This window comes from Chenopodium album, chromosome 2 (assembly GCF_948465745.1).
Source record: "Chenopodium album chromosome 2, dcCheAlbu1.1, whole genome shotgun sequence".
NCBI lineage: Eukaryota > Viridiplantae > Streptophyta > Magnoliopsida > Caryophyllales > Amaranthaceae > Chenopodium > Chenopodium album.
This window is the reverse complement of record NC_137835.1, coordinates 82,549,033-82,574,571: the sequence shown is the minus strand read 5'-3', so window position 1 is coordinate 82,574,571 and position 25,539 is coordinate 82,549,033. Positions and strand designations below refer to the sequence as shown.

Genomic DNA, 25,539 nt, shown 5'->3' with positions numbered 1-25,539 from the left:
ATAAAAAGTGCCGAGATGTTAACCATGGATCCTAATACCCTCCGAGAGTCCAATTGGGTGGGTGTAACTACCCAATTATCCTTTAAACGTTCAATTTATCCGTTTTCAACTTGCATCATTTTAATAAACTCAAGTCTATCGGGACATTTATGAAAACATATAATGATCATATAGGGTTTCAAACGCCATTATATGACCCCACGATACATCCCATACTATCTCAAGACTTTTCGACAGCGGGTACCGAAACCTCCAAAATTCTTCAAAAAGCGTGCATAATAGGTTTCAATTTGGCAATTTTTGACATCTTTTCGCCCGCAAATAAAAGTTGCCGAGATGTTAACCATGGATCCTAATACCTTCGGGAGTCCAATTGGGTGAGTGGAACCATCTTATAATCCTTAAAAGTTCAATTTATCCGTTTACAACTTGCATCGATTTGATAAACTCAAATCTATCAGGACATTTATACTAACATATAATGATCATATAGGGTTTCAAACGTCATTATATGACCCCACAATACATCCCACACTATCTCAAGACTTTTCGACACAGGGTACCGAAACCTCCAAAAATCTTAAAAAGGCGTGGATAATAAGGCTTCAATTTTCGCAATTTTTGACTGTTTTTTGCCCGGAAATAAAAATTGCCGAGATCTTTACCATGGATTTGAATACCCTCCAGAGTCCAATATGGTGGGTGGAACCATCCAGTTATTATTTAAACGTTCAATTTATCCGTTTACAACTTGAATCGATTTAATAAACTCAAGTCTATTAGGACATTTATGACAATATAAAATGATTATATAGGGTTTCAAACGTCATTATATGACCCCACGATACATCTTATACTATCTCAAGACTTTTGGACATCGGGCATCGAAACCTCCAAAAATCTTCAAAAAGCGTGGATAATAGGCTTCAATTTTGACAATTTTTGACTGTTTTTGGCCCGGAAATAAAAATTGCCGAGATGTTTATCTTAGATCCTAACACCCTCCGGGAATCCAATTGGGTGGGTAGAACCATCCAATTATCCTTTAAACGCTTAATTTATCCGTTTACAACTTGCATCGATTTAATAAACTCAAGTCTATCAGGACATTTATGACAACATAAAATGATCATATAGGGTTTCAAACGTCATTATATGACCACACGATACATCCAATAGTATCTGAAGACTTTTTAACACCAGGTATCGAAACCTCCAAAAATCTTCAAAAAGCGTGGATAATAGGCTTCAATTTTGACAATTTTTTATTGTTTTTGGCCCGAAAATAAAGAGTGCCTAGATGTTTACCATGGATCCTAATATCCTCCGGGAGTCCAATTGGGTGGGTGGAACCATCCAATTATCCTTTAAACGTTCAATTTATCCGTTCACAACTTGCATAGATTTAATTAACTCAAGTCTATCAGGACATTTATGATAACATATAATGATCATATAGGGTTTTAAACGCCATTATATGACCCCACGATACATCCCCTACTATCTCGAGACTTTTCGACACCGGGTACTGAAACCTCCAAAATTCTTCAGAAAGCGTGAATAATAGGCTTCAATTTGACAATTTTTGTCATCTTTTCGCCCAAAAATAAATGTTGTCGAGATGTTAACCATGGATCCAAATACCTTCCGGGATTCAATTGGGTGAGTGGAACCATCCAATTATCCTTTAAACGTTCAATTTATCCGTTTACAACTTGCATCGATTTAATAAACTCAAGTCTATCAGGACATTTATGATAACATATAATGATCATATAGGGTTTCAAACGTCATTATATGACCCCACGATACATAATCTACTATATCAAGACTTTTCGATACCGGGTACCCAAACCACAAAATTTCTTTAAAAACTGTGGATAATAGGCTTCAATTTTGGCAATTTTTGACTGTTTTTGGCCTAGAAATAAAAATTGACGAGATGTTCACCATGGATCCTAACACCCTCCGGGAATCCAATAGGGTGGGTAGAACTATCCAATTATCCCTTAAATGTTCAATTTATACAACTTGCATCGATTTAATAAACTCAAGTCTATCAGGACATTTAATTATGATAACATATAATGATCATATAGGGTTTCAAAGGTCATTATATGACCCCACGATACATCCCCTACTATCTCAAGACTTTAGGAGACCGGGTACTAAAACCACAAAAAAATCTTCAAAAAGCGTGAATAATAGGCATCGATTTTGGCAATTTTTGACTGTTTTTGGACTGAAAATAAAAATTGCCGAGATGTTTACCATGGATCCTAATAATCTCCGGGAGTCCAATTGGGTGGGTGGAACCATCCAATTATCATTTAAACGTTCAAATTATCCGTTTAAACTTTCATCAATTTGATAAACTCAAGTCTATTAGGACATTTATCATAACATATACTGATCATATAGTGTTTCAAACGTCATTATATGACCCCATGATACATCCCCTTCTATCTCAAGACTTTTCGACACTGGGTACGGAAACCTCTGAAATTATTCAAAAAGCGTGGATAAAAGGCTTCAATTTGGCAATTTTTGACATCTTTTCGCCCGGAAACAAAAGTTGCCGAGATGTTTACCATGGATCCTCATACTCTCCGGGAGTCCAATTGGGTGGGTGGAACCATCCAATTATCCTTTAAACGTTGAATTTATCCGTTTACAACTTGCATCGATTTAATAAACTCAAGTCTATCAGGACATTTATGATAACATATAATGATCATACAGGGTTTCAAACGTCATTATATGACCTCACTATACATCCCCTACTATCTACAGACTTTACGACACCAGGTACTGAAACTTTCAAAAATCATCTAAAAGCGTGGATAATAGGCTTCAATTTTGGAAATTTTTAACTTTTTTTGGTCTGGAAATAAAAATTGCCGAGATGTTTACCATGGATCCTAATACTCTCTGGGAGTCCAATTGGGTGGGTGGAACCATCCAATTATCCTTTAAACGTTCAATTTATCCGTTTACAAATTGCATCGATTTGATAAACTCAAATCTACCAGTCCATTCATAATAACATAAAATGTTCATATAGGGTTTCAAACGTCATTATATGACCCCACAACACATCCCACACTATCTCAAGACTTTTCGACACCGGGTACCGAAACCTCCAAAAATCTTCAAAAAGCGTGGATAATAGGCTTCAATTTTGGAAATTTTAGACTGTTTTTTGTCCGGAAATAAAAATTGCCGAGATGTTTACCATGGATTTGAATACCCTCCGCGAGTCCAATATGGTGGGTGGAACCATCCAATTATAATTTAAACGTTCAATTTATCCGTTTACAACTTGAAACGATTTATTAAACTCAAGTCTATCAGGACATTTTTGACAACATAAAATTATTATATAGGGTTTCAAACGTCATTATTTGAGCCCACGATACATCCCATACTATCTCAAGACTTTTGGACACCTGGTACCGAAACCGCCAAAAAATCTTCAAAAAGCGTGGATAGTAGGCATCAATTTTGGCAATTTTTGATTGTTTTTGGCCTGAAAATAAAAATTGCCGAGATGTTTACCATGGATCCTAATAATCTCCGGGAGTCCAATTGGGTGGGTGGAACCATCCAATTATCCTTTAAACATTCAATTTATTTGCTTACAACTTGCATCGATTTAATAAACTCAAGTTTATCAGGACATTTATAATAACATATAATGATCATATAGGGTTTCAAATGTCATTATATTACCCCACAATACATCCCCTACTATCTCAAGACATTTCGACACCGAGTATCGAAACCTCCGAAATTATTCAAAAAGCGTGGATAATAGGCTTCAATTTTGGCAATTTTTGACTGTTTTTGGCCTGGAATTAAAAAGTGTCGAGATGTTTACCATGGATCCTCATACCCTACGAGAGTTCAATTGGGTGGGTAGAACGATCTAATTATCCTTTAAACATTCAATTTATCCGTTTACAACTTGCATCGATTTAATAAACTCAAGTCTATCAGGACATTTATGATAACATATAATGATCATATAGGGTTTCAAACGTCATTATATGACCTCACGATACATCCCCTACTATCTCAAGACTTTTCGACACCGGGTACCGAAACCACCAAAAAATCTTCAAAAAGCGTGGATAATAGGCATCAATTTTTGCAATTTTTGACTGTTTTTGGCCTGGAAATAAAAGTTGCCGAGATGTTTACCATGGATCCTAATAATCTCCGGGAATCCAATTGGGTGGGTGGAACCATCCAATTATCCTTTAAACGTTCAATTTATCCGTTTACAACTTGCATCGGTTTGATAAACTCAAGTCTATCAGGACATTTATAATAACATATAATGATCATATAGGGTTTCAAACGTCATTATATGACCCCACAATACATCCCCTACTATCTCAAGACTTTTCGACACAGGGTACCGAAACCTCCGAAATTATTCAAAAAGCGTGGATAATAGGCTTCAATTTTGGCAATTTGTGACTGTTTTTGGCCCGAAAATAAAAAGTGTCGAGATGTTTACCATGGATTCTCATACCCTCCGGGAGTTCAATTGGGTCGGTGGAACCATCCAATTATCCTTTAAACGTTCAATTTGTCCGTTTACAACTTGTATTAATTTAAAAAACTCAAGTCTATACAGACATTTATGATAACATATAATGATCATATAGGTTTTCAAACGACATTATATGACCCCACGATACATCCCCTACTATCTCAAGACTTTTCGACACCGGTACTGAAACCTCAAAAATTTTTCAAAAAACGTGGATAATAGGCTTCAATTTGGCAATTTTTACGTCTTTTCGCCTGAAAATAAAAGTTGTCGAGATGTTAACCATGGATCCTAATACCCTTTAGGAGTCCAATTGGGTGGGTGAAACCATCCAATTTTGCTTTAAACGTTCAATTTATTCGTTTACAACTTGCATCGATTTAATAAACTCAAGTCTACTAGGACATTTATGACAACATATAATGATCATATAGTGTTTCAAACGTGATTATATGACCCCATGATACATCCCCTTCTATCTCAAGACTTTTCGACACCGGGTACCGAAACCTCTGAAATTATTCAAAAAGCGTGGATAAGGCTTCAATTTGGCAATATTTGACATCTTTTCGCCCGGAAACAAAAGTTGCTGAGATGTTTACCATGGATCCTAATTAATACCCTCCGGGAGTCCAATTGGGTGGGTGAAAACATCCAATTATCCTTTAAACGTTCAATTTATCCGTTTACAACTTGTATCGATTTAATAAACTCAAGTCTATCCACTACTAGAAAACAACTTAATTCCGACGGAAAAATTCCGTCGGAAACACCATGTTTTCCGTCGGAAATTGATTTTTCGACAAAATTCCATCGGAGCGTGTGTCGTAATAGTGTTCATCGGAAAATCGACCTTTTCCGATTGAAATTCTGTCGGAAAAGGTATTTCCGACGGATTTTTGCGTCGGAAGAGGTTTTTCTGGTATCGAAAAGTCCGTCGGAAATTCCTCACGGAAAAGTCGTCGGAAAATCCTTTAAAAAAACAAAAAAAAAAGTCGTCACCACCCCATACCACCACCAGCCCCCACCGCTAATTCCGTAACCACCCCAGCCCACACCAGCCTAACCACGGACAACATCAACACCACCAGCAACCACCCCATACCACCAGCCCAACCACGGACCCTAACCCACCACCAGAACCCTTACCCACCTAACCCTAACCCACCCAAATACAAATCTACCACCCCAATGAACCCATATCTACAACCTTAACCCTAACAAATTAGGCTGAACCACAGCCAACCACCATACCATCCACCACTATCGCCGTTAAAACCCAAAAAACCACCATCACAATCCGAAAATTAAGAAAAAAAAATCCAAACCCAACCCCTTAAATTCGAACTCCAACAGCCACCACAACATATATAATTTAAAAAATCTGATAAAACAACAAAAAAAATCAAAAAAGATACACATACCTTAATTTGGCTACACAAAACCTTAAATTTGGGTTTACAAGGCCAAATTCGACCATGAAAACTCTAGATCTAGAGTTTTCATGGTCGAATTTGACCCGAAAACCTTTGTTTTCATCATGAGGCGGAGAGAGAAAGGGCGAAAAGGAGGAAATTGTAGTTGATTTTCGATGTCGATGTTGGTGTTTTCCATGGTTGTAAAGCGCCGATGATTAAGTTGGCGGTGGTGGTAGGAGGTAAAGAAGGGAAAAAGACGAAGAGGAGAGAAAAGGGGAAAGGAGAACGAAGAGAAGACGAAGAGGAGAGAGCAGGGGGAAGGAGAACGAAGAGGAGATAGGAGGGGGAAGGAGAGAGGAGAGACGAGAGAGTATAGAACATAGAGGAAAGAGGAGGAAAGAGAAGATGAGGGAGAAGGAAGACAGGCGCAAAAAGAGGAGAGAGAAGGGGGAAAAAGAAAAAGGGGAGGCGGAAGAAAGGGGTAGGGTTTTAGAGTTTTTTAAAAAGTTTTTTTTTTTTTAATTATATTCCGACGGAATATTTCGTCGAAAAGTTCCGACGGATTTTTATTCCGTCGGAAATGGTACTTTCCGACGGATTTTTATTCCGTCGGAAATGGTACTTTCCGACGGAATTTTCGTCGGAAAATTACATATATTCCGACGGATTTATTTTCCGTCGGAAATTTCCGACGGAATTATTGAATTCGTCGGAAATTTCCGACGGAATAATGTGTCCGTCAGGAGCAGTCCGTCGCTATTTCCTTGTTTTCTTGTAGTGTATCTGGACATTTATGATAACATATAATGATCATATAGGGTTTCAAACGTCATAATTATAAGACCTTACGATACATCCCCTACTATCTCTAGACTTTCCGACATTGGGTACCGAAACTTTCAAAAATTTTCAAAAAGCGTGGATAATAGGCTTCAATTTTGGAAATTTTGGACTTTTTTTGGCCTGGAAATAAAACTTGCCGAGATGTTTACCATGAATCCAAATACCTTCTGGGAGTCCAATTGGGTGGTTGGAACCATCCAATTTGCCTTGAAACGTTTAATTTATCCGTTTATAACTTTCATCGATTTAATAAACTCAAGTCTACCAGGACATTTATGACAACATATAATGATCATATAGGGTTTCAAACGTCATTATATGACCCCACGATAGATCCCCTACTATCTCAAGACTTTTTGCCACCGGGTACAGAAACCTCCGAAATTATTCAAAAAACGTCGTGGATAATAGGCTTTAATTTGGCAATTTTTGACATCTTTTCGCTCGGAAATTAAAGTTGCCGAGATTTTAACCATGGATCCTAATACCCTCCTGGAGTCCAATTGGGTGGGTGGAACCATCCAATTTTGCTTTAAACGTTCAATTTATCCGTTTACAACTTGCTTTTATTTAATAAACTCAAGTCTAATAAGACATTTATGACAACATATAATGATTATATATGGTTTCAAACGTCATTATATGACTCCACGATACATGCCCTACTATCTCAAGACTTTTCAACACCGGGTACCGAAACCTCCTAAATTCATCAAAAAGTGTGGATAATAGGCTTCAATTTTTAGCAATTTTGGTATATTTTTGGCCTGGAAATAAAAGTTACTGAGATCTTTACCATGGATCCTAATACCCTCCGGAAGTTCAATTTGGTGGGTGTAATCATCGAATTATCCTTTTAACGTTCAATTTATCCGTTTACAACTTGCATCGATTTAATAGACTCAAGTCTATCAGGACATTTATCACAACTTATAATAATCATATAGGGTTTCAAACGTCATTATATGACCCCACGATACATCCAATACTATCTCAACACTTTTCGACACCGGGTACCGAAACCTCTAAAATTCTTCAAAAAGCGTAGATAATAGGCTTCAATTTTGGCAACTTTTGACTTTTTTTTGGCCCGAAAATAAAAATTGCTGAGATATTTACCATGGATCCTAATACCCTCCGGGAGTCCATTCGGGTGGGTGGAACCATCCATTTTGCCTTTAAACGTTCAATTTATCCGTTTACAATGCAACTTGAATCGATTAAATAAACTCAAGTCTATCAGGACATTTATGAATACATATAATGACCATATAGGGTTTCAAACGTCATTATATGATCCCAAGATACATGCCCTTCTATCTCAAGACTTTTCGACACCGGGTACCGAAACCTCCAAAATTCTTCAAAAAGCGTGGATATTAGGTTTCAATTTTTGCAATTTTTGACTTTTTTTTGCCCTGAAAATTAAAATTGCCGAGATATTTACCATGGATCCTAATATCGTCTGGGAGTCCAATTGGGTGGGTGTGTGGAACCATCCAATTTGCCTTCAAACGTTCAATTTATCTGTTTACAATTTGAATCGATTTAATAAACTCAATTATATCAGGACATTTATGACAACATATAATGATCATACAGGGTTTCAAACATCATTATATGACCCCACGATACACCCCCTACGGCCCTACTATCTCAAGACTTTTCGACACCGGGTACCGAAACTTCAAAAATTCTTCAAAAAGCGTTGATAACGGGCTTCAATTTTGGCAATTTTTGCCTGTTTTTGGCCTGAAAATAAAAATTGCCGAGATGTTTACCATACATCCTAATTCCCTCTGGGAGTCCAATTGGGTGGGTGGAACCATCCAATTTTCCTTTAAACGTTCAATTTATCCGTTTACAACTTGCATCGATTTAATAAATAAACTCAAGTCTATCAAGACATTTATGACAACATATAATGATCATATAGGTTTCAAACGTCATTATATGACCATACGATATATCCCCTACTATCTCAAGTCTTTTCGACACCGGGTACCTAAACCTCCAAAATTCTTCTAATAACTTGGATTATAGGTTTCAATTTTGGCAATTTTTGACTTTTTTTTGGCCCGGACATAAAAATTGTCGAGATGTTCATCATTAATCTTAGTACCCTCCAGGATTCCAATTGGGTGGTTGGAACCATCCAATTTTTCTTTAAACGTTTAATTTATCCGTTTACAACTTGCATCGATTTAATAAAACCAAGTCTATCAGGACATTTATGACAACATATAATGATGATATATTATAGAGTTTCAAATGACATTATATGTCCCCGAGATGTATCCCCTACTATCTCAAGACTTTTCGACACCGGGTACCGAAACCTCTAAAATTCTTCAAAAAGCGTGGATTATAGGCTTCAATTTTGGCAATTTTTGACTTTTTTTTGCCCGAACATTAAAATTGCCGAGATTTTTTATTATGGATCCTAGTAACCTCCGGGAATCCAATTGGGTGGATGGAACCATTCAATTTGCCTTTAAACGTTCCATTTATCCTGTACTTGCCTATGACATATTGACATGTGCCCTTGGGGCCGAAGCCCCTATTGTAGGATGATGATCAAGGAATTTGGGAATCACCTAGTTTCATTACACAATATAAAGGCGAAATCAAGGAGGACATTTGACAATTGTTACATTAAAAATGTTCCCTCTAATAGTACTTTGTTTTTTAAAAGATTATTCTTATTAGAAAAAAGAATTTTATCTAAATGGTAACATTTGTTTTTTTTTTTTTATTTTTTTTTTATTTTTTTATCATTTTTATATAAAATCTAAATTAACTTTCTAAATAATATTGAGTCATTATGATTATATAGCTATTTTTATAATATACTTCATACGGTGCGATAATTAGTCTGTTTAGGCCTATTTCGATTTACTGAAAATAACTGAATTAAACTGATTGGGGCTGAACTGAACTAAATTGAATTGAATAGAACTAAAATGAATTGTTTACGAGAGAAGAAAATTAGGAACTGAATTGAATTGAACTGAGCTAAAATTAAGGTGAACAAAACAAACCATAAATCTTTATTTTTTTTATATCATCTCTATAATTTTGTTGTCATTAAATTTATTGAACAACCGTGTATTTATTGAACGGGTTTAACCTAGCTTATAATACACGGATACACAGGAAAACAACATACCTAGTGAGTAGTGAGTACAGTACTCCAGGACCGTAACAAATACTTTGCTCTAACCTTGTACTTTAACCAGTTTAAAAATATGTAGTAAGATAATTAGTTCAACTTTCGGCTTCCACTAGATAGTAGCATGGCTCTTTCGAATCTATAGACTTTGCAGTACTAGGTGATTAGTTTACAAGTATAACCCATGGAAGAAGCAACCATTAAATTCCTTTGTGCATGTGGGCAGACAAAATGGATATGGAGAATTCGAGACATCATATTTCACTTTATATATCTAGGTATAGAAAATACAAATAATTTTTGAGAAAACAAATATTTTTCGAAATCAATTGTGTTTACCGTGTACATCATGCAATCACACCCCTAATTTGCTTATAGAAGCGTTAAATATTTTATGTAATCACTCACGAATCACGATATACATTATGCCTTTAGCCTTATTAACTAAAACTAATTTTTTTTTTTTTTTTTTTTTTGAACTTACATTGTTCGTTAATTAAAACAAATACGAGTAAATTTTATAGGATAATGTTATATGTAGCCCTAAGGGTTAAATATAACCATTAAATATACTATTGAAAATTGTATAAAATTAGGAATTCATGACAAAAACACGCGTAAATCAGTGTTATTAGTGTTTATATTTTGATGATTCTTAACTTTTTTATGATTTTCAAATGTAAATTAATGCTTATATGTAGCCCTAAGGGCTATATATAACATTTTCCAAATTAATATCAATGTAAATTTTCTAAATGTAAACAGGTTATAATAATTGTTCATCAAGACTCAAAGATTTGAAGGTGATCTTTCGCAAGGAAGTATTAATTGAACCGGAAAAAAAAGACTAATCATGAGATAATCATCCCGGAGTTATGACCTAATTTCTTCAGCTTAATTTCAATTCAGCTCTAATCAATTCATTCCAATTCAGCTCTAATCAATTCATTCCAATTCCTAATTTCCTTCTCTCATAAAAATTTAGTTCAACTCAGTAAATTAGAACAGACCCTTAAATGAAAGTTGTGATTATTTTACTAATCCTATTAAAGTTGGGAGTATACTTCCTTTTCTTCTCTAATCTTTAGATGACTAAGAAATGAAATAGTGAGCACCTTGTCTTGGAAGCAATGGATAAATTCCCATTTTCTCAAAAAATAGATTTTTTTTTGCAATTTCAAATAATGATCATCAAAGAATAAGGCACCAATATTATACTAGAAAAGAAAAAAGATGGAGAGATAAAGGAAGAAAAGTGGATTTAAAAATACATCGAAGTGATACAAAGATATTCAATTCTGGAAGATTGTCTCAAGTTATTTCACCCATAAATATGTAAATTTTGTGAGTGGAGTGAAGCAGAACTCTATGTAAAGTTTTCCCAATCACTACCTCAACTTAGTGTTGAACATACCAAATTCCAAAGCTAAGCTATGAAAAACCTTTTTCTTTCTTCTTGTTTTATGTATCTGTTAGTTTTAATCTCTATTACAGGTATATTTTGTTGTAAGTATTACCTCTTGTTCTTTCATTAACATGTTTGTTTTTGACAGTACAAAAAAGACTGACTGTTTTTTCGATTACAGATGCAGCTGTTCAGTTGATAATAGTGAACAACTGTAATGAAGAGTTGTGGCCGGGGATCTTAGGAAACCCGGGTCAGCAAAATCCTAAAGATGGTGGGTTCAAACTCAACAGCGGCGAGGAAGTTGTTCTTGACCTGCCTGACAAATGGGCAGGAAGGTTATGGGGCAGGCAAGGTTGCATTTTTGATGCAGAAGGAAAAGGGCAGTGTGAGACTGGTGACTGTGCTAGTCAAATTCACTGCCGCGGAGCAAGTGGAGTCCCCCCAGCTACGGTGGTTGAAATGACATTCGGTTCATCAGTGTCTCCCCTACATTACTACGATGTCAGCCTCGTTGATGGATTCAACTTGCCGGTCTCTATGAAACCAGTAGGGGGAGGGGTTGGATGTGGTGTTGCTAAATGCGATGCTGATCTGAATGTCTGTTGTCCATCAGCATTGGAAGTTAAAAAGGGTAATAAAGTGGTAGGCTGTAAGAGTGCTTGCTTAGCTATGCAATCTGCTAAGTACTGCTGTACAGGCGAGTTTTCGGATCCTAAAACTTGCAAGCCTACCGTGTTTGCTAATCTGTTCAAGGCCATTTGTCCAAAGGCATACACCTACGCTTTCGACGATTCATCAAGTCTTAACAGATGCAGAGCACCAAGATATGTTGTCACATTTTGTCCTCCTAAGTAGTTCATTAATCACAAAGAATCAAACTACAGATACTCTTAAAGAGTTAGTAGTCACATAGATTATCTTTTTACTTTGTAAGTCTGTAATCTTAAGAAGCTTTAGCTGTAAGAATGTCCATCAACTCGTTCGATTAAGTCCGTCTAAAGTCGGGTAATGAGAATCGAACACAATCATTTTAGTAAAATTACTTTTGCAAACTTTTGCTGACCCCAAATCATTTTAAGTCTACGGCTTTGTTGTTGTTGTATACTTTTGCAAACTTTAAAAATTAATTTAATTTAGATTTTCTGGGAAAAAAATGTGAGAAGGAATTAGTAGACAAGGAGCAATGATAAGCAACCTCATCTGTGGATCCATCTCTACGGTTGTCTGGCCGCTGCTGAAATTTATTGATTTGATTTTCATCAAAAACAATAAAATTCAGCTTTTTATTTATGCACCTTAAATCAAAGGAACCCATTATTGAATTCAATTAGTGGGTACCTATATTTATACAAAGGTGCAAAATTTAAATTAATTAATCATACTACCAAGAACACAAATTTCCACATTTCAAAGCAATATTCCAAAAACAAATGATAAAATGTCAGATAAAAAATGTAATCCAACCATGTGCCCAATTTGATCATCGGAAAGAAGAACAAATGGGCGAGTAAATTGGAAGTTGAAATTGATAAAAACTCCATTAATTTCGCAAACGAAGAAATTGCCTCAAAACATGGAAAATGGTTATGGGACAGAGTGCGTTTGCGGATCAATAAACAAAATGAAAAACCCTAAATTTACAGATTAGATTGATGAAATGTTTCAGTATATAAGGGCCCGAAATATCAGAAAGAATCAAATTCAGGCGAGTGATACTGATAAATTAGGGTTTTGCAAGGCTCCGATTCAGGAAAAATTGGTTGGATTGTAAAATAATTTCGAAATCCAAACAAGAAGCTACCTTGCTTTTGATTCTGTAACCATTAAGAAATTGAGTTTGTAACCAAGATTGAAAAAATAAAAATAAAATAAATAAAAAAAATTTGAAATTTTTAAGGATTAGAGAGAAAATGAGGGAAGAAGATGACTGCTGAAGGTTGATGCTGAGCACGAATGATTAGGTTTGTGAACAAGCTCAGATTTTATAATCAGAGATTTTTTGCGAAGTTAAGAGATGTCCAACCCTAATTTTAGGTAAGAGGTTCAAAAGCCAGGCCCAAATAATAGCCCAAAAAATGTTCATGCACATATTTTAAGTACGGAGTACTACTTAGGTCTTTATTTTAGCTTCAACTCTAATGATGAAATAAGGCTTACCTCAACTTAAAAAATTAAGTACTCGTACTTCTTAATTCGAGTTGAGTAAGATAGGTTTTTGTCTTAGGAAAATTCAAAGTTTTTTGTTACTAACATATTTGAATTAACTAAACGATTAAATAAGTATAAATAGAATAATTTTAATTAGTTAGGTTTTTATAGAGGTAATTAGAAGATGGGATGAACTTTGTCACTATGTAGGGAAGTCTACCTTTTTTTTTGCATGATTAATTCGTGAATTGTGAGGGATTATATCAGTGGACATTATGCAAAGTTTGTTGTCTTAAACAAATTTTGTTTTGGCAAATCCTATCCAACATGAGCCGAAATAAAACAAGTTTCTAAAAAAAACACCGTTAAATGTAATTATGTAATAGGGATAGCGCCTTGGATTGTCTTGTGAGCAAAAATACCGGGTACCCGAAATTGGAACCGGAACCGGTGGGTCCGGAACCGAGATTGGACCCGGTGGTTCCGATTCCGGGTAATAAATTGAGGACCCGGTTATAACCAATTCCAATTCCAATTCTCAACTTTTGGAACCAGAACCGGTTGGGTACCCGGTTACCCAATATATGCTAAACTAAATATATTTTAAATAATAAAAATATGTTGAATGTCTCTAATTTGTAAAATAAAAAAGTATTATTAATACCTAACATGAATACAAATAGCTTAATGCATATATAAATATAAGTATTAAACAATAAAAATGATACTAACTAAAATAAGAATTATAATTTGTATTATATTTTAACAATTAAATACATAAGTGGGTACCCGGAACCGGAATCAATACCCGGTGGTTCCAATTCCATTTCCTAAATGTTAGGACCCGGTTAAACCATTTCCAATTCCGGTTTTGAATTTTAGGACCCGGTTCCAACCAATTCCAAGTCCGGGTCATAAAATTTTGACCGGGTACCCAATATGCTCACCCCTAGTCTTAGGGGCATTTTCAAAGAGACGAGGCAAGACTTAACAAAATTATATAAGACATGATTACAAGGGGAGCAAAGCCGCAAAGTAATGAGACAAGAACGACTTAGATGGTTCTGACCACGAAGCACCTTGATACATAACTTTGTTAGCTCCAAATATGTTTCCCATAGGCTATTTAAAGTCTAATAATACACAAAATTGGATCATTTGGATAAATTATATGGCTATTGCAAGGGTGTTTTAAAGTTGGTCTGCTACCATATTAGATCTACCACTAGGTCTGTTAACGCAATGCAATTTCGAAAAACTTTTGTAGTTGGTCTAAGTCTTGTGAAATGACACCTAAAATATGGGATCAAACCTCATCAAATGATTAAAAGATTCATTGTACCTTCACTAAAAGGAGAAAAAATATGGGGGTAAAAAGTTAAAAAAACACAAGCATGTTGGAATCAAATCTTACATGAAAGTCATGGTTATTTACAACACTTTTACACATATAGCTTATTACAATATGCTAGTCTAAACAGTTAATGCAAACAACTACTGGCTAAAAGCTTATTGGCGTTATTGCCAAACAAGGCCATAGTCTATAGAGTCACATAAGATGGATTCAAACTTTGTACCAAAATAACTGTATTGCTATTTTTTCTTGTTTGAAAACGTCCTAAATTAGTATACACCTTGGATTAGGACGACTTTCTCTTGAGGAAAAATCTAAGTAATCTAAACAAATACTGTCTGGTTATTGTGATACATCTATAACAAAGACTATATGGTATTCTCTGTCTCTAAAAGAGAAAATGGGATGACACTCGAAAGACAAAGTGATTTATTTTTGTAACTGTATAATGTCTCATCTAGTAACTCAACAATTAAAAGGGAAGATGGGAAACACAAAGCCAAATCATTTACAGTTATAGGACAAACAAAAAGGTGGAACTTGACTAGTAGCGTATGTGATCCAACATGGCAATGACAGCAACCATTGCAACAATAAATCATTATGCAATTGACAATCAAAAGAGAATACTCAGGTTGTTTAGTTTACATCAAATAGCATGCGATATACAAACTTCCTAAACGATAAATCATGCATGCTAAATATTCTCCTCAGAAGTCAGAACAGATTTACTAGATGGAAAAGCTAAAACCTTGTATCTCCTATTAGATGGCATGTTTTGAATGAGAACAAAGGATATGGGAAAGTCAATGAAGCTGTGACTGCTGGCACCCTAATTCAATCATCTGAAATAGCAGCTAATGAGGAGATTTTCAATAGCATGTTTGTTTAAATTGTCCATTCATGTCACAGAACTTCAGACTTCAATAGCACTGTAGGGAAATAAAAGTTTAAAAGGTTTCGAGGGCTGTGGAAGGATAATCTTCAATAGTCTTATTTCAGAAGCTGCAATAGAAGAGCCTATAATCAATTCAATCAACTTAAATTGCTGCTAATGAGGAAGATTTTCAATAGAATGTTCGTCTTAGTTGCCCATTCATGTCACAGAAATTCAGATTCCAGAAGCTCAGTAGGGAAATATAAGCCTAAAAGGTTTTGAGGGCTGTAGCAGGACAAACTTCAATACTTTTATTTCAAAAGCTGCAATAAAAGAGCCTAAAACCATCCATTCCTAACCTCTCTCAATTTCATGGTTTCAACCAAACAAGCTGTAAAAACAATCAGGGCAGTCTATCCCCTGCTGAGGCTTCCTGAGCATCTTAAGTTCATGTATCTTTCACTCTTCTATGACTAAACAGTCTCCTCCCCTTTAAAGGATGGTCAAGGACAAATGCAGAAAGAAAGTGGTGGAATGAACACATTCAATTATGTAAAGGCACAAACAACTGCTCAGTACATCATATGCACAACAGCACAAGACCGAAGTACTTGAAATAGATTAGATAAGACTTCTAAGTTTCAAGGATATTCTTAATGCAGTGCCACACTGCCACCTTAGTAACTCAAGCTAATTTGGAACTTCCAACAACTGTCCTTAATTGTAAGCCAAAATAATTTAGCTTGAATTGGCCTGCAGTGTTTTTTGGGCGACAGGGTCCTAATCATAAGCAGAAAGCACAGGGGTGAGGTAAGCACCTAATTGAAGCAAGGCCAGTTCTTAAAATAAAATATTTTGTTCGTAAAATGAGGTTGTATCCTTGCACACAGTAGGGATCTTGCGAACTAAGTGCAGTTATTGTGCCTTAGTGCACCTCATTAAAAATGCATTGGCATGCATTTCTAAGCAGCACCTTGGGCTTCTGAAAGGAATTGGGGAACACATCTTAGGCTTCAAGTACAAGTGCTTTGCTCAGCGAGTCACTTCGAAAAGTAAGAAGGCTAGCACAGGCAGCTCAAATTTCTGCCCAACAATAGCCACACATAGGTCAAGGACTCTAAGAGACCCATTAAATTTTCCCTTGCATAGATTAAGATGACTGACACAGATTGCTCATCAAAAGCCAAACAAAATTCCAACAAACAATTTCTAGAAAAAAAACCTTGTTATGACATCAAAAAAGGGCCAACTGATAATAATGTCATAACTTCTATAAAAGTGTAATCAAACTAGATCATTGTGCGTTCGTATTTCCTGGCAAGGAGCAAAACATCCCACAGCATAATTATACAACTCAAACAAAAATTTACAGTAGCCTCTAATTCCTCAAGATATGAGCAATAATTTCTTCCAATATTTGAATAAATACATCAAGTTCCCTGGTCTAGCAAAAAGTATAGGCTATTCAAGATCATCTTCAAGATAATACTTCATATTGACCACAAATGTACCCTCTAGTCCTCTGCAAGCTTATGAAGCAAACAACATTTTTCCACGATAATTTCACTTAACGATGACCCACATTGGATTCTCCACTGAAGAGTAAGCAGACTAAGAGGAAAGGATCAATCTATGTTAACACTTAAAAACACAATGCCAAACTTCTTCAGAACATAAAGGGTATTTGTAATGAACTGATCTTCTGATTGTGTATATTATATGAATACTAAAGATTAAAAAAGGTGAAAGCTTTATATTTTGATTGATAATGGCTGAAAGGTTACAAAAGGATAGGTTAATAGCTTTAGGCTATCACTTTCCTAATGGCTTTAGGCCATGACTCTCTAAGGGTTCCCTTCAATACAAATACCTGCCCACCTTTTCCTTTCCCCTCTCCCTCTATGTATACTAAGCTAAAGACTATTAACCTAATGAGACTAAACTTCCCAAAGCGCCTCACCTAAAGCTAGTCTATTACAATATTACTTACTCTGTGTTACAGCTTTTCCTTCCATTAAGATGTAGGCACTTATATCATCTTAGATTTTCATTATTTATTTATGGGCACCATGGACCATGGTAACTAAATTTTATTGCTCAAAACCACTTTTCACATGATCCTTTTCCCAATTCAGTAAGATGTAGTTTCTCATTTCTACTAAAGCTATTACAGTTAATAACATCCAGTACAGAAAACTTCAAATGCCAGCAGTCCATATCACATTTCTAAGAGACCCAAAATTTCTTCAAGAAGCCTAAATCAACACAACCTCTACCCCCAATAAACCCACAAAACTCCCGAAGTATTTTTACTAAAGCTATTACAGTAAATAACATCCAGCACAGAAAACTTCAAATGCCAGCAGTTCAAATCACATTTCTAAGAGACCCAAAATTTCTTCAAGAAGCCTAAATCAACACAATCTCTACCCCCAACAAACCCACAAAACTCCCAAAGTGCATGTTTGGTATGAACTTAGAATAGAAAATGGAATGGAAACAAATAAGAAAGGGTTATGTTAACTGTTTCCATTATTAATCGTTTGGTATAACTATTAAAAAGATCCCTTAAATCAAATTGAGGATTTAGGAGGGTAACACCTATTGTTACCATAGAGTTGGAAAGGCTAATAATGTAAAATAGGTAGTAATGTTTATCCTTAATAAAATTGAGTGTATCACCACACATCTCATACCAAGCTATAGGTAATGGAAATAAGCTAATCGAGTCCATCCTCAAAACTTGATAAAATTATACAAAACTCGACAGCATTACGAAATTCAGTCCTCTTCACTTCAAGCAATCAAGTTCACAAATTTTCTGCCAGTTGCATACAATCTCCCCTCAAAACAGCCCTTATACAGGCTCCGACAATGAACCCGATTCCTACAACCAATCTACTCAGCAATTCACCATAATTATAGCATAAGTTCTAAGCAATAGCAATTCCAGCAAACATAATCTAAAACAAAATATTGCAAATAAATAAATTTCAAAGCTCGATAATTCAGCAAATAATAATCGGAACTTGCAAAAAAAATTCCACATTGTCAACAACAATTCCCCATCGTCGTCATCATAGCAACAACAAGAAACCAGAATAACGCATCCCAATTGCATCAAATCCTTATTATCAAAATCAAGTAACAACAAAAGGAACCCTTAAAATGCTTACATTTCCAACCCCACAAACCCTAATAAAATTGGGGAAAATTAAGGAGTATCCCAAGGCTTAGGCTCAGGAAGAGCAACAACCATACCTTGATGCTCCTGCGAGAGAACAACCTGACAACCCAACCTAGCATGCTTGTTAAGAACACGGTTTCGCTGATTCCTTTTGAGGACATACTGTTCATCATACGAAGCAGCAGGAATCTTCTGGAGCCATTCTTGAGCAATATGAACCTCGCATTCAGCAGAACAAGCTTCGATATCTTCGAGACGATGAGAAGCAGGGTCGATTAGATCGTGATTAGTTAGGGCTTTGAGTAGGGTTTGGCCGGTGAGACCGATGATTTCGCGCTTGTGGCCGTCTAAATCGATTGCGAAGAGCTTGACGATTCGATCGGAGACTTTCTTTGTGCCGCCGGTGGATGCGGCGGCGGAGGTGGTGGTGGTGCGGGAAAGGAGGGATTTGGAGAGGAGAGAGAAAGTGGAGGAAGTGGCGGTGGTGCGGTGAAGGTGGGTGGAGAGACGCTGGAGACTTGCGATCGCCATTGTGTTGTGTTGGGGTTTGTCAGGTGAGACTCAAAATGAGCACAAAATCACAAATTAATTGCCTTGAGTGAGAAAAGTGAACATACAAGTTTCTTTGGCTCGATTACATTCCACTTATCTCAAAGGGGCAAATTCGTCATTTAAGTTTATAATTGCCACTCATTTTTACGGGCAAATACAAGTTTATCTGCCAGTTAAACGATTTTTTTTTTTTTAATTTAGTGGCATTTATGTAAATAGATATGAAAAGTGTGGTCATTTATTCAATACTTTTGGTCAGCAAATTAGCCCCAACACTTTTATTGCAGGTGTAAAGTAACCCCATAACTTTTACTTGTAGCAAATTAACCCCACAACTTAATATAATTGTGCAATCAAAACCTATACATCAAATTTGAGCAAAATCACATTAAAATATATAAATTTCATAAAATATACTCCAATAAAAGACAAAAAAAAGTTAAAAAAAATTTAATTACATCCAAAATATTGTGCATATACATTATCATACATATTAAATACATACTATAAAATATAGAAATTATCGACACTGAAATATGACAAAGGGCGAAAAAATTAACGGAATTTAGCAAACCATCATACTTGATTAATCTCTTCAATTGCTCACATTTAATTGAAATGGTAAGAAATATAACGCATGTATAATACTCTTAATGCTTATTATTAATACAAAAAATTAGCATGTTTTGATGAATTTATTGTTAAATAATGATGCTCAGCTGTAATTAAAGTTTTGGTGCTAATTTGCTATATTTCTCGTTCAATTACTGTTTGCAACTTACATTTATTGTTTGGTGAGGAAATTACACATGTACCCCTCAACTGTACATGAAAAAACGCACTAAGTGGCACAACTCCTTTTTTTTTTACACAAATGATAAAAACTAATTTTTAATTTTTATGCATAATAATAAAATTTTTAAAATCGTACCATGCACCGAGTCTAATCTAATTTATTTCCATTGTTAGGATTATCATGTTAGTGTATTAGTTTTATAGATACATATATACACAGCTTTACTAATTCATAATTTGTAGTTTGTGCTTGATTTTTCTTTGCATCAACCTACAATGACCCATTTAGGGCGAGTAGTGAGACTGAATAACTAAAAGCAATGAATACTAAAAGCATGACAATATCGACGGTTATCTGTTATCGCTTTATTAGACTTCTACTCTATTTAAGTTATTTATTTATTGTTTATTTAGTTGTAAGACGCTATGTACTTTGAAAAACGTTAGTCGTTATTACGGTAGCGGTAATATCTTAATTATTACCTAACTCTATATTTTATAAGGGCAAAAAGTGTATGTTAAAATGAGGAAATTTAATTTCAAAGGTATTACAAAGTCAATGTATTGTATTTACTACTTTTATTTCATATTTTTTGCATTATTTATTTGTGAGATATAAAATATTTTAAAGCTGCAAAAAATATAAAACAAATATGTAACCCAAAATAAAAAGCTATAAATACATATATACGAAGTATCTTACAAACCCCATAACTTGAGATAACAAGGTAGCATTTTATGAGAGCCCTCCTAATAGAAACCTTCAATACACAATAAATACCACTATACCAGGCAGACATGCAGCGTTGAATGGAACTTAACTACTAGTTGATCAGCAGCATCGACCTTCAACAGAAAAAGGCTTACAATCAAGTTGCAATGGATTATCCAATACCATGTCGGTGACCATTTCAGCTGTTCCTAAAGCCTGACAATAAAAAATCATTCAAAAGAGTTACATTTCTATCATTGTATTCAGGCCAGATCAAAGGAGAATATTACCATGCTAAGTCCTCCTCCTTCATGTCCACTTGCAAGGAAAAGATTGGGAATACCAGGTGCCGGGCCAATAACCGGCTTGCCATCAGGCACTGGAGAAGGAACAAGCATATCAGTACAATAATTTGACATAAAAGAATTATTTACAATCTCAGATGGGATTACTTCATCTTGGTATCCTTAAAGATGACTTACTGTAAGGGCGTAATCCAATTCTGACATTCATTTGTTCACTCAAGTTTTTGACTGAGAATTCTTTCAAAGCGGGAAAAAATTGTTGAGCACGTTCCCATATGCGATCAACAATGAATGTATCCAATTCAGTGTTAAATCCAGCAAATTGTCGGCTGCTTCCTGAAGTCATAAAAACATGCCACATTTTTTTATTTTTTTTGAAAGGATAAAAACATGCCACATAATTATGAAGATTATGAGAAAAAAAGTGAATATACAACATGAAAAGGCAGTGTAAAATAAACCCAAGAACAAAAAAATTACCAATAAGAAGATTCCCACATGCATCTCTTGTTACAGTCATTGAAACAGACAAGGCTTCGTTAAGATCAAGATCAACCCCCTCTGATTCAGATATGACAGATTTTTGATGATCAACATAACCAGCTTCCATTAGACCATGCCTAATATCAAGGTTATCAAAGTTCTCTAGGTTCAAAAGAAAACCCTGTGAACGAATTCTAGAAAAAATAAATAAAGGAAGCATATCTTGCATGGAAAATAATTTCAACATTTATGAACAAGATAAACTTTAGGGACATGTTATGTACTAGCATAACTGGACAGGAGGCCAGAGCAAAAAGAGGAATTTGATTGAGAGTTCTAGAACCAGAACAGCTGATAGATAGGCTAAGTTTTTGACTTGCTTGATTCACTCTCCCAACGGGTAAACAAAACGAAGAAAACCTTCCAATTTCTGGATTACTTTCTCTCCTCATTTTCCCTTTGATCATAGCAATTATCTTTCATTTTACTGATTTATAAGTAACTCTAGCTTCACTCTTCATATAGCTGGTTCATTGCAGAATAGGCCAGTACCCACTGAGAAGCAACAAGCCAACAATAGGTTTCTAAGCCAATTTGTTACACATCGGATAAACACATGCAAGATTCCAAATATATACGTAGTAAAACCAATTGGCATCAACACTTAAGTTACATTCATGCTCCAGAGGTATTGGTAAGTATTAGCTGCTAGCCTGTTACTAATCTTGTTTCTAATTATCAACAATTCTCACCTTCCGAGGCTTAATGGGAACATGTAATACTATGTGTGAATCCTGAAGCAGCTTGTCCATCAAAGATCCAGTCCAACAACCAGCTGCTATTAAAGTTGCTTTTCGGCCATATAATGTGTTCTTTTGAGTTTTGATGCCGTCAATTTTTCCTTTTCCATTTGATCTGAATGTATATAGAATATAAGATCATTACATCTCAAATTTCATTTTCATACCACAATATGCTGTTCCTAGTTCTGGAAAGAAAGAAGAAACACTGGAAATTTGGAAAAGACCTTATGAAATGTACAGCTGGATCACGATAGAACTCTGCATATCTGCCTAGGGTCTTAAAGAGCCTGTTACCCTGATAATGAAGGAATGGACCATAACCAATTAAGTCAAGCTATACATTGGTGATAGGTTGTAGAAAAGAAGTAACAACCACCAACAAAATCCTCATCAGGATCTAAGATGACTGCACAAACCTTTTCTATAAATGCCATTGTACGATAAGCATCCAATTGGCAATCATCAGGCAGAAAGGCAGCACCACTTTGCTGGTTAATTCCGAGTTCGGGTTCCTTATTAGCTAGATCATCGTGCGACAAGTACTCTGCCCTTACCCCAGCCTTAGATAGCTCTTGTACACTCCTCTTCAATTGATTTAACTCTGCTTCTGTTCTACCAATTAACAAGCTTCCTAACATAAAAAAGACACCAGCACCATTCATCCAAAGTATTACACAAATAGGCAATACCAATAATCAATATATCAAGTGATATCACGGCCTTTTTATGCAATATCTAGATTATTAGACACTTTAGTGGAGTCCATGACTTAAAAGGGAGATACACCCACACTTAAAGTTTACACCTGCCCCTTTTTGGCAAGGTATGAGAGATCAGGCATCATACAGATTTACTTCTGAAACTAACAGAAACCTAAAACCATGACAACATAATGAGGGCATATATAAGAAGTTAGCTGCTGCCTAGGGTAGTGATGATTCAGATAAACACCATGCTCAATAAAAATGTCAGTATACGTACCAATTGAAGCTCAGGAATAATCATGCTTCAGACTGCCAACGCCATCACCCCCCCCCCCCCCCCCCCTCTTTTCCTCCCCAACACACACACACACAAACAACCCCATAGACAACACAAGCTGGTAAATTTTTATTTGGGACTGTTTAATAGTACGGCTTACAAGACTACTTAATGGTTATACAAATGCATATTAGCAATGTTGGAAAGATATTAGGTAATCTGAGTAAGATATTAAGTGGTAGCATCATTTTATGTATTGAATATTCTTATAAGAAGTAAGATTGAACATTGCCCATGCACATTAAAATTAAAAGATCTTCAAAAAATACAACTATACTACAGTAAAAATGGGTAATTAGCATACAAATGTTTAATACCTGTTTTTTTCCAGCCCAATGTTTCCAAGGGATCAAAGCCTTGATCTTGAACATTATCTGCCAACAACTCCCACAATTTTCGGCTTCTCATAGCAAGATCCCATACTTCAGTACCAGGAGTTTTGTGCACCATCCATAAGTAGCCCTGACCTGTAGCAAGTCAATTATCAAGCTACAACGATGAATCTGTGATATCATTCATTCAATCCTAAATTCTAGGCATGTTTATCAATATTAAAAATTTGACAAAAGGATATGACAAGATAAAGGAGCTTCAAAAGAGCTTGGAACTTTGGAAGAATCCTCTACAAGACTAAAGTGAAGTAAACTCAAAAAGTCAAAATAGAAATTCCAAAAGGCCTTATGGGAACGAAAAGAAGAGTTATAATGGTCAATAGCTCTAGTTATTAGGTAATAATTCTATAATAGTGAAGGAATAGAAGCAATTTGTACAAACTCCTAGATGCTATCTAATTCAATCTAATTGACTATTCGAGTTCAGGCTCAAATTTTCAAATGTTGGATTTTTGGATTAGATTCTGACTCAAATGTTTGATCAAGTTTTGGTAATGCACAGCTCTAGGAGTCAGGGCACACATAACGTACTTATACATTAGAATCACTCTTTCCCATGGCGAGGCAACTAAAAGGCCTAAGCACTCTTGATTATTTTTATAAAATAAAATCATTATGCATCTCTATTTTAATATTTAGTAAGTTCACTATTATTTTAGGTTCATATTTTGGTTGGCTCCATCATGGTCCAAACCTCGCTTCGTCTCTACTCTCCTTGTCCCTAAAAGTATGCACCATTGTTTCACTCTCATAAACTAAAACATAATCCCAATAATTTACTTTATCATCAGCTACACTCAAACATTAAAAAGCGCGTAAATTATACTTTGCCCATACTAATTAGGGAGAAATAGATAAGGTAATTGAACATAAATGATAATTTTGACACAACATTCATAACAAAATCAACTAACAAGAAATTAAGCATTTAGCTGATCCAACATTGATAATATAACACATATCACTAAAAATTCTGCAAAATCAAAGAAACAAACAATAAATAAAAGTAGTGGAGAGTAAAAATATACCGGCACCGGTAGCACCGGAGCAGGGAACGGCGGCGTCAACGACGGCGACAGAGAGATTAGAGCGAAGAAGGAGATCTCTGGCAATGCTCAGCCCAATTATTCCAGCTCCAACCACCACTACGTCGAAACTATGGGTTGCGCACACTGCGCCAATCCCTAAATTACCCCCATTTCTGCGTTTGATTTTTCTGGGCAATGGCAAATTTGAGAATAGCTGGTTTTTCTGATTCAATGAAGTGAGAATTTGGTGTTTGAATTTCAGGCTAGGGTTAGGGTTTAGGTGAAGTGTTGAAATTCCCGCCATTTTCTGCTCGTTTATCTTGCTGCAAAATTTTGAAGCTTCCTCTTCTTTGCTAATGGAGTTGGTTAGTTGATGAAGGGCTTGCGTTTGGTATAACTGAAAGAATCAACCAAAAGACTAAAATAAGACAAAACTTTACATACTTGACAACTTGTTAAT

At 35.5% G+C, this 25,539-nt stretch overlaps 3 protein-coding genes and 1 non-coding gene across 4 annotated transcripts; 1 reads left to right on the top strand and 3 right to left on the bottom strand.

The window, feature by feature from the left end:
• The first annotated feature begins 11,300 nt into the window (after positions 1-11,300).
• On the top strand, positions 11,301-12,482 carry LOC145590398 (thaumatin-like protein). The gene is made up of 2 exons (XM_081646990.1): positions 11,301-11,488; positions 11,581-12,482. The coding sequence occupies exons 1-2, from the start codon at positions 11,428-11,430 to the stop codon at positions 12,255-12,257; spliced, it is 738 nt and encodes a 245-aa protein (XP_081503116.1). The 5' UTR covers positions 11,301-11,427; the 3' UTR covers positions 12,258-12,482.
• A 71-nt stretch (positions 12,483-12,553) lies between these two features.
• LOC145608857 (small nucleolar RNA snoR143) lies at positions 12,554-12,694 on the bottom strand. The gene has a single exon (XR_014105920.1). It is a non-coding gene; the product is annotated as a small nucleolar RNA snoR143 (small nucleolar RNA).
• A 6,051-nt stretch (positions 12,695-18,745) lies between these two features.
• On the bottom strand, positions 18,746-19,557 carry LOC145590382 (uncharacterized). The gene has a single exon (XM_081646989.1). The coding sequence runs from the start codon at positions 19,497-19,499 to the stop codon at positions 18,996-18,998; it is 504 nt and encodes a 167-aa protein (XP_081503115.1). The 5' UTR covers positions 19,500-19,557; the 3' UTR covers positions 18,746-18,995.
• A 1,414-nt stretch (positions 19,558-20,971) lies between these two features.
• On the bottom strand, positions 20,972-25,495 carry LOC145590366 (uncharacterized). Its single transcript, XM_081646988.1, has 9 exons — positions 25,080-25,495; positions 23,977-24,126; positions 23,035-23,249; positions 22,843-22,913; positions 22,568-22,730; positions 21,813-21,996; positions 21,510-21,668; positions 21,318-21,406; positions 20,972-21,243 (listed from the first exon to the last, which is right to left on the bottom strand). Exons 1-9 carry the CDS (start codon positions 25,381-25,383, stop codon positions 21,148-21,150), a joined length of 1,431 nt encoding a protein of 476 aa, XP_081503114.1. The 5' UTR covers positions 25,384-25,495; the 3' UTR covers positions 20,972-21,147.
• Between the last annotated feature and the right edge of the window lie 44 nt (positions 25,496-25,539).

Excerpts from the sequence above, each read along its gene's own strand:
- LOC145590398 (XM_081646990.1), top strand. The coding sequence starts at position 11,428 with ATGAAAAACCTTTTTCTTTCTTCTTGTTTTATGTATCTGTTAGTTTTA. Across the intron at positions 11,489-11,580 it reads AGTTTTAATCTCTATTACAG|ATGCAGCTGTTCAGTTGATA; the intron begins GTATATTTTGTT and ends TTTCGATTACAG.
- LOC145590382 (XM_081646989.1), bottom strand. The coding sequence starts at position 19,499 with ATGGCGATCGCAAGTCTCCAGCGTCTCTCCACCCACCTTCACCGCACC.
- LOC145590366 (XM_081646988.1), bottom strand. The coding sequence starts at position 25,383 with ATGGCGGGAATTTCAACACTTCACCTAAACCCTAACCCTAGCCTGAAA. Across the intron at positions 22,731-22,842 it reads CCAGCTGTACATTTCATAAG|ATCAAATGGAAAAGGAAAAA; the intron begins GTCTTTTCCAAA and ends ATATACATTCAG. Across the intron at positions 21,997-22,567 it reads TTCCCATTAAGCCTCGGAAG|GGTTTTCTTTTGAACCTAGA; the intron begins GTGAGAATTGTT and ends ATTCGTTCACAG.